Raw genomic sequence first — 9102 nt, 5'->3', positions numbered from 1 at the left:
CCTTCCCCTCCGGCCCCTCCCGCCCCGCACTGTCATGGCGGCGCTGCTGAGGCGGCGGGAAGGGGGGGAGGGCACGTGACCGCGGGCGACGCCGCTTCCGCCCGGCGCCAAGATGGCGGCGCCCTTTGTCTGGTCGGTGTCACGGTGAGGGCCGCGGGCCGCGGGCGAGGCCCCGCCGGGCCCGGCATGGCAGGTACGGCCGAGGGGGCCGCCGGGGCCCGGGGGGGGGGTGGCTGCAGGAGCTGGAGAGAGGGGTTGAGAAGGGGCGGTTGCTGCGGCCCGGCTCGCTGGTGTGCGGTTTGGGGTCACCCCGGTGCGCGGCCCGCGGGTGTCTGAGGGGAGGCTGCGGGGGGGTCCTGCCGCCGGGGCCTGCGGGCCGGGGTCTGCCGGCTGTCGGGAGGGGAATGTCAGGCTGTCGCGATAGGAATGGGGCGCTGCCAGCTCTCGACAGGGGCTCGGGGGGCCGGTGGGAGGAACGGGGGGGCTCTGCGTTGTCATGAGGGGAACGGGGGCTGGGGGCTGTCTGGAGGTGAGCGGGGCGTTCCTGGCTGTCGGGAGGGGAGCAGGAGAGTCATGGTTATCATGAGACCAACCGGGTGCTGTCGTGAGGGGAACGGGGGACTCCTGGCTGTCGTGAGGGGAGTGGGGGTACTCGTGGTTATGGTGAGGCGAATGAGGGGCTGTCATGAGGGGAATGGGGCTGTCGTGAGGGGAATGAGGGACTGTCGTGAGGGGAATGGGGCTGTCATGACGGGAATGGGGCTGTCATGACGGGAATGGGGCTGTCATGAGGGAATGGGGCTGTCGTGAGGGGAATGAGGCTGGGAATGGGGCTGTCATGACGGGAATGGGGCTGTCGCGAGGGCAGCGAGGGGGTCCTGCCCATCGTGAGGGGAGCCCCCCCTCCCCAGGGTGTCTGTGCCCTCTGTGACCCCCCAGCCATGGGGGGACCAAACCCCTGCCTCCCCTTGGGGAACAGCCCCCAACCCCTCAGGACGCCCAGAGACCCCCGTGGGGACAGGGAGTGGGGCTCAGACACATCCCCAACCCCCCCTGGCTGTCACCCACACCCGAGGGACGGGGAAAACCTCAGGAAAAACGGGAATTCTCCTGTATTGTGGCGTTTTTGGCGTTGGGACAGCCCCCCCCGCCCCCAGCTGTCCGTGCCCTGGCACCGATGACACGTTTCCCGGACAAGCTGCATTTCCTCAGTGTCATTGCTGCATCAGAGGCTTCTCCCAGAATTCCAGCCCTCAGCCAGCATCCCAAGGGCAGTTTTTCCCCAAGGGTTTGTAGCTCATTCCGGGGGGCTTTCAAGGCAGAGCTCAAACTTAGGTGATGTCTCAATGTCCAGAGCTGCACCAGCACATTCCTGTGCCTGAAATCCAAACAACCAAGGGATCTTTGAGATGTCTGTTCACTGTGGAGTGTCCACAGTGTCTCTGCTCATCCCCCTCCTCGTGTCTTTCTCATTTTAGTTCCTTTCCACCACATTTTTTCCCTGTTTGTGATTATTTTCCCCCTCCTCACAGCTCGCCCTCCACAAGCTCCACAGCCCTTCCCTGTTCCATGATCCATATTATTACCACCTCCTTGGCTGCTCTGCTCAGATCAGCTCCTAACTTTATTTTTTCCATGGAAAACCTTGCAGAATCCGTTCCTGGAAATGAGGACAGACCCCTGTGGGCAGAGGCTGCGAGGGTTGGGGCCACGTTGTTCCCTGAGCTGACACACGAGGAGGGAGATGACGGTAGGCAGGGAATAAACCCTCCCTTCCCTTTCATCTCCCTGGGAATGGATGGCTGGGTGGTGACAGCGCTGAAAGGCAATGTTTAAATCACAATTTTTTCCCAATTTATTGAGGTTTTGATGTTTTTAATAGGTGGATGTTCCTGTGGCAGGGATGGGGAGAGGTTGATATTGTTAATTAGGGAGAGCTTAACGGAGCTGGCGTGGGAAGCTCCCTGGGACTGCAGCTGCTGTATTTGTCTGTGTGTGGTGGGCGTAGGTGTGCTCATAATGAACTTTTCCATGATTAATTGGATAATGAGACACTCGACAGCCACATCGGGAGAGGTCGGGAGGGGAATCTGCTCCCACGGGGTGAAATCCGGGGGTGCCCTGCCCTGAGTCGGTGACTTTGCGTCTCAGTGCCTTCAACACACGAGGCTTGGGGGTTAAAATGGAGCTTTTCATCCCATTTTTCCCAGGATGGCTGTATAGAGACTGACCTGAACACCTGGAAAGGGGGAATCTCTGGAGGAGAGACACAGCCCTCTGGCCCTGGGTCCTCTGGATATCACAGGGGTGAGCCCGTCCATCCTGGGGGTTTGGTCTGGGGGCTTGGTCCAGGGGTTTGGGGTTTTTAAAGCTTGGAGGCAGGGGTTTTAGTGGATAAGGGGGATCTTGGCTCTGGGTGAGGGTGATACAGAGCTCACCCAAACCTCCCTGCTGCACTTCCGAGGAAGCTGGAACGTCAAACTGTGGAGGAGACCACAGAAAATAGGAAGCGTTTTGGGAGGAGCCAAATTTCCTGGATTTTTACTTCCTTCTCAAAACTGGGAAGCAAAGCTGAGGCGAGTCCAATCCTGGAACGTTAAAAATCATTGTTCAGATGCAAAGTCCCTCCCACAAATTCCCAAAAATAGGCTTTTAGTGCCTCAAACCATCGTGATTCCTCAGGTCCTGCTGCACCGAGCTCTCTGAGCACGGAATGCATTGTTTATCCTGCTGGGAAAATCCTCCTCCTTTTTTCCGGAGCTTTGCAAACCATAGAAGGCCATACTATGTGGCAGTATTTTGATGAGTATTTTCATCCAAAGGACTGATTTTCCTGCCTCTCAGGGGTGCATTCTGGGACAGGCTGGGGGAGTTTGGTTAACGAGGACTCTGTGGTCTGGGGAGAAAGTTGTGCAACAGGTTCATTGCAACAACAAACAGGAGTGGAAATGCCTCTCTCCATGTGTGGTCCGATGCTTTTGGAGATGTCCTGGCTTTTCATCCATGCTGGGAATGACTTTGGAAGCTGAACCAATCCTTGGGTGGAAGATCCTTCCCTCAGCATGTTGCTAGCACCCGCAGCTGACAGGAGGAGGCTCCCTCTGACTGTGCTGCTCGTGCTCCCACTGAACCAGAGGAAGGGACGGGGTTGGACCGGCTGAAAAGCGATAAATGTGTTTTAAATGCTGTCAGAGGGCTACAAATCATGTTGGCTGTTCCATGAACTCCTTCCAGCCCTGTGTTGGTGTTGTGGCTGTTCTGGGAGAGGATTTGGGGTTGGGTTTAGTGGGGGACGAGCTGAAATTCACCTTTTAGGGCCATGTTTTGTAACCAACAGGGCGATCACGTGATGCTTTGTGTCCCGTCCTTTGGACACAGCACTGGGGGGTCTCAGCACCCTCCTGACCCCCCGTTTCCCTCCCCACAGCCATGGATTTCCCTCAGCACAGCAAACAGGTGCTGGAGCAGCTGAACCAGCAGCGGCAGCTGGGGCTGCTCTGCGACTGCACCTTCGTGGTGGACGGCATCGACTTCAAGGCCCACAAGGCCGTGCTGGCCGCCTGCAGCGAGTACTTCAGGATGCTCTTTGTGGACCAGAAGGACGTGGTGCACCTGGACATCAGCAACGCCGCAGGTGCGCCGGGAATTTGCATCCCGAATCCCGTAAAAAACACACGTTGGGTGTGGGACTCCTCACCTTGTTCCAAGCGCTTGGAGCACTTTGAGGGTGAGAGCTCATTTCTGGTTGTGTTACCTCCCTCGCAGGCCTGGGCCAGGTTTTGGAGTTCATGTACACGGCTAAGCTGAGCCTAAGCCCCGACAATGTGGAGGACGTGTTGGCTGTGGCGGGTTTCCTGCAGATGCAGGAGGTTGTCAGCGCTTGCAACGCTCTCAAATCCCTCTCCGTGCCCCCAGAAAATCCCCCTGGGAACCAGCAGCCCCCCGGCATTGGTACGTACCCTCCTGCTTCCCCTCGTCCAGGGACATCCAGAATTTATCCACTTCTGCTTCATCCAGCCCAGAATTTATCCAGTCTAAAATTAATCTGTTCATGCTCCCTGGCCACCATCCAAACTCACATCCCAGGTGTATCCAGTGTGCCTGGGTGGGGTTTGATCCCCTTGTGCAGCACCAGCAGTTAAAGAATTGCTGCTTCCATGAGTTTTGTGGGATTTGGGAATCAGCAGAAGCTGGATGGCTTTGCCTCTTCCCTCGCAGGAGCAGAGAAGCCCGTGCTTGATGACAAGACCTCAGTGGCAGAAGCACTGGGGGACCTTGACAAAGTCCAACCGGCTCCTCCCGACACCGAGGGGAAGGAGGAGAAGCCGAAGGCTGCGGCACAGCCCGAGATGCCAGTCGAGCAGCTGCCTGGCCAGGAAGGTGAGTCACCAAGGGATGGCATCCCAAATCCCACTGTCACCCCCAGCACACCCTGTCCTGATCCTTTGGTGTTTGCAGGGACAGAATCTGCCATCCAGGAGGGTCCCAAGGCTGAAATTCCCGGCCTCCCGCAGCCGTCGGAGAGCGTGGTGGGCAGTGGAAGCCCCACGGCGAGGGATGGCACCGGAACAGGAGGTGTGTTGGTGAGCAGGGCTGGGACAAATCAGGCAGGGCTTGATCCCTGATTTCCCTTGGAATTATTTGTGCTAGTGTGGGTTTTGCCACGCACACGCTGCATGGCACAGAGCTCCCAGGAGCAGCTTTCATGGAGCAGAGTGAGGGGAGTTGGGAAAATGCTCCTCTGTCTGTACAGGCTTTTGGAATTTAGGGCTAATCCCTTGCAAATCCAAAGTGATTCCAGGCAAAGGAGGCAATGGATGAGCTTTCAAGTCCCTCCCAACCCAAATCTCTCTTTGATTTCCATGAGGCCCAATGCCAGTCTCCTTAAGTTAGGAAATACAGATGGGTTTTGTGTCTCTGCTGCTGCTCCCAAACTTCAGCATCCCCATTTTCTACCTTCCTGCAGAGATGAAGCTGGAAAGGAAGGAGGAAGAGGGGGAGATGATGGTGGAGGAGGAGGACGAGGCTAAAATCCCCGAGGAAGAGCCTCCCCAGTTGGAAAACGGAGAGAACGCTGAGGATAACGAGTCAGGGAGCACGGATTCCGGGCAGGAAAACCTGGGAGAGCCCCGGCTGCTGCGCTCCGGGACCTACAGCGACCGCACCGAGTCCAAGGCCTACGGCTCCGTCACACACAAGTGTGAGGTGAGGCCGGCACGGCTCCGAGCGGCACCTCCGGGAGCCTCGGGGACACCAGACTGACAGTGTCCGTCTGTCCATGCCAGGACTGCGGGAAGGAGTTCACCCACACCGGCAACTTCAAGCGGCACATCCGTATCCACACCGGGGAGAAGCCCTTCTCCTGCAGGGAGTGCAGCAAGGCCTTCTCTGACCCAGCCGCCTGCAAGGCCCACGAGAAGACACACAGGTGGAGGATGCCTGGAAAACGTGGGGTTTGCTGGGAACGATGGGATCCTTTGGAAACACATCGCTGTGTTGGGGTGTCCAGGAGATTTGTCCTTCTGCCCCAGTCCTTCCCTTAGATGGTGGTTTGTGGACTTCCCATCCCTGGTTGGTTCAAGGTTGGATGGGGCTTGGAGCAGCCTGGTCTAGTGGGAGGTTTGGTTTAGTGGGACCAACCTGATCTAGTGGAAGGTTTGATTTAGTGGGACTAACCTGACCTAGCTGAAGGTTTGGTCTGGTGGGACCAACCTGGTCTAGTAGAACAAGGTGAACTTTTAAGGTCTATCCCAACCCAAACCATTCCATGATTCCTTGGCATCCTGTGGGTCCGGATGAGTCTGGCTGGGGCGTGAAGCTCAGACTGGGGTGCTGAGACCTTGTCACTGGTTCTCCCTGTGATTGTGATGTTCCCGTGTCCTCCCAGCCCGTTGAAGCCCTACGGCTGTGAGGAATGTGGGAAGAGCTACCGGCTCATCAGCCTCCTGAACCTGCACAAGAAGCGGCACACGGGGGAGGCCAAGTACCGCTGCGAGGACTGCGGGAAGCTCTTCACCACCTCGGGCAACCTCAAGAGGCACCAGCTGGTCCACAGCGGGGAGAAACCCTACCAGTGTGACTACTGCGGGCGCTCCTTCTCCGACCCCACCTCCAAGATGCGGCACCTGGAGACCCACGACACCGACAAGGAGCACAAGTGTCCCCACTGCGACAAGAAGTTCAACCAGGTGTGTTGGGGAGAGGGGGAAAGGGAGGGGTCTGTCCCAGAGCTGTCCTGAAAGGGAGGGTTATCCATGGGGTGCAGTTTGGGGGGCCCAGGAATCCTTTCACAAGGGAAGCTTATCCATGGGGTGCAGCCGAGGGTGTCCTGGAGCTGTCCTGAAGGGGTGGTTTATCCATGGGGTGCAGTTGGGAAGTCTCAGAGGCCACCCCAAAAGGGATCCACAGGGGTTGGGGTCACTCCAGAGGGCAGTGGGGTGATCTGGGGCTCTCTGCATCCCATTCTCCATCCCCAGGTGGGGAATTTGAAGGCTCACCTGAAGATCCACATCGCAGACGGGCCCCTGAAGTGTCGGGAATGTGGGAAGCAGTTCACCACGTCAGGTAGCACAGGGATGGGGGTTCTGGATGGTCTAGAGGGGACAGGGAGTGCTCTGGTGGAGGATCAGAGCCCAAGGAAGGATTTCATTTCAGGTTTAAACCTCTCCCTGTGGCTGTGCTGTGTGAACTCCTGCTGTTCCCCATGGGGTCACAGCCTGGGAAGGAGCTTTTGATTCAGACTTTGGGGATGGGGATGGCTCCTTCCATCTCCTCCCTATCTGCTGCAGAGCCAGAGGGTTGGGGTGCTCCCAGTGGACTCTACTGATCCCCTCAAACACTGGGTGCTTGTCCTGGCTGTCCCCACCGACACAATCCTGTGCGACCACTTCCCTCCATCCCTGTGCAGTCCCCGCTCGCTAAACAGCAACAGGCTTTCCTGAGGGAGTGCTGGGAACGGGGAAAAGAGGGAGGGAGGGTGCTGTGTCCTGCAGCTGAGCCTGCCCTGCTCCCAGGGAACCTGAAGCGCCACCTGCGGATCCACAGCGGGGAGAAGCCCTACGTGTGCGTGCACTGCCAGCGCCAGTTCGCCGACCCCGGCGCGCTGCAGCGCCACGTCCGCATCCACACCGGTACGGACACCCTCCCTCCCTGCCCCCTGCAGCCGCCCTTCCCACCGCTCCCCACCACCTCTGCCCTGGCTGTTTTCCCCAGGAGAGAAGCCGTGCCAGTGCTTGATCTGCGGGAAGGCCTTCACGCAGGCGAGCTCCCTGATCGCCCACGTGCGCCAGCACACCGGGGAGAAGCCCTACGTGTGCGAGCGCTGCGGGAAGAGGTGAGGATCCACCTCGGGATTACCGGGATGGGCACGCCTGCCCTCATCCTCCGTGCCCGGGAGGGTGGTTGGTTGGAGGTGCCAGGGGTTGCTGTGACCAGGGTGTTGCTCCCAAAGGTTCGTCCAGTCGAGCCAGCTGGCCAACCACATCCGTCACCACGACAACATCCGGCCCCACAAATGCACCGTCTGCAACAAGGCCTTTGTCAACGTGGGCGACCTCTCCAAGCACATCATCATCCACACTGGTGGGTCCCGCTGGAGCAGCCCGGCTGTGCCTCCCAGAATCCCAAACCACCCCCCAGGTCACCCCCCAGCCCCCAATCCCCCTCTGCTCCCCAGGGGAGAAGCCGTTCCTGTGTGACAAGTGCGGCCGGGGCTTCAACCGCGTGGACAACCTGCGCTCCCACGTGAAGACGGTGCACCAGGGCAAGGCTGGGATCAAAATCCTGGAGCCCGAGGAAGGTGACGAGGTCAACATTGTCACCGTGGCGTCCGATGACATGGTGACATTGGCCACCGAGGCTCTGGCTGCCACCGCGGTCACGCAGCTCACGGGTGAGCTGGGAACGTCCACGGGGGTCCCCAAAGGGGGGTTTATCCATGGGGAGCAGTTGGGGGGTCCCAGGAACCCTCTGACAAGGGAAGCTTATCCATGGGATGCAGCTGGGGGATCCTGGAGCTGTCCCAAAACGGAGGCTTATTTATGGGGGTGCAGCTTGGGGGTCCCAGGAGCCACCCTAAAAGGGAAACTTGTCCATGGAGTGCGGCTTGGGGGTCCCAGAACTGTCTCAAAAGGGAAGGTGAATCCCTAAGGGGCAGCTCGGGATTCCAAGAGACACCCCAAAAGTGAGATTTTTTTCCATTAGGGGCAGCTTAGGGGTCCCAGAAGCCCTTCCACAGGGAAAACTTATCCACTGGGAGCAGCTTGGGGGTCTCAGAGCTGTCCCAAAAGGCAGGTTTATCCACAGGATGCAGCTTGGGGGGGCCCTAAGAGCCACCCCAAAAAGGAGATCTGTTTGTGGGGGCAGTTTAGGGCTCCCAGAGGCCACCCCAAAGTGAGGCTCATCAACGGGGGGCATCTCAGAGCTCCTGGAACATCCCCCGGTCACTGGAGGTTTATCCAAGGGTACAACACCCCGAGGCTGGGAAACCACATCCCATGGGAGCCCTTCCCGGGCCCAGGGAGGGGGGTCCTGCCCAGGCGGGACCCCGAACCCTCGTCCCCTTGTCCCGCAGTGGTGCCCGTGGCGGCCGCGGTGACGGCGGACGAGACCGAGGCACTCAAGGCCGAGATCACCAAGGCTGTGAAGCAGGTGCAGGAGGCAGGTGAGCTGGGAACGCCGGGAATGGGGCACCGGGAATGGGAACGCTGGGAACGGGACAGCGGGAACGGGACAGCAGGAACACCAGGAATGGGACAGCAGGAATGGGAATGCCAGGAATAGGACAGCGGGAATGGGAACTCCAGGAATGGGACAGCGGGAATGGGACAGCGGGAATGGGACAGCGGGAATGGGAACTCCAGGAATGGGACAGCGGGAATGGGACAGCGGGAATGGGACACCAGGAATGGGACAGCGGGAGCAGCGGGAATGGGACAGTGGGAATGGGACAGTGGGAATGGGACAGCAGGAATAGGGCACTGGGAATGGGACAGAGGGAATGGGACAGCAGGAATGGGAACAGCAGGAATGGGAACACCAGGAATGGGACAGAGGGAATTGGGACAGAGGGAATGGGAACACCGGGAATGGGACAGAGGGAAT

General features: G+C 59.0%; 1 protein-coding gene across 2 annotated transcripts in view; it reads left to right on the top strand.

Moving 5' to 3' along the window:
* Positions 1-94: 94 nt before the first annotated feature.
* The window catches only part of ZBTB17 (zinc finger and BTB domain containing 17), an 11026-nt gene continuing 2018 nt past the window's right edge, over positions 95-9102 (top strand). The window contains exons 1-16 of one of the 2 annotated variants that reach the window (XM_027668786.1): positions 95-193; positions 1652-1750; positions 2211-2307; positions 3428-3634; positions 3766-3951; positions 4219-4380; positions 4459-4575; positions 4967-5205; positions 5286-5428; positions 5888-6188; positions 6477-6564; positions 7014-7130; positions 7213-7333; positions 7451-7581; positions 7676-7891; positions 8573-8662. In XM_027668786.1, coding sequence (XP_027524587.1) covers positions 1745-1750; positions 2211-2307; positions 3428-3634; positions 3766-3951; positions 4219-4380; positions 4459-4575; positions 4967-5205; positions 5286-5428; positions 5888-6188; positions 6477-6564; positions 7014-7130; positions 7213-7333; positions 7451-7581; positions 7676-7891; positions 8573-8662 — 2221 coding nt within the window. In that variant the 5' untranslated portion in view covers positions 95-193; positions 1652-1744. Of the gene's footprint in view, positions 194-566; positions 664-1651; positions 1751-2210; positions 2308-3427; positions 3635-3765; positions 3952-4218; positions 4381-4458; positions 4576-4966; positions 5206-5285; positions 5429-5887; positions 6189-6476; positions 6565-7013; positions 7131-7212; positions 7334-7450; positions 7582-7675; positions 7892-8572; positions 8663-9102 lie in introns of those variants that run through there. The other variant, XM_027668788.1, reaches the window with a different exon arrangement.

The sequence above is a fragment of the Corapipo altera genome, unplaced genomic scaffold, assembly GCF_003945725.1.
Source record: "Corapipo altera isolate COAL_440 unplaced genomic scaffold, ASM394572v1 332, whole genome shotgun sequence".
In the NCBI taxonomy this organism is placed as follows: Eukaryota; Metazoa; Chordata; class Aves; order Passeriformes; family Pipridae; genus Corapipo; species Corapipo altera.
This window is presented reverse-complemented; position numbering and strand designations above follow the sequence as displayed.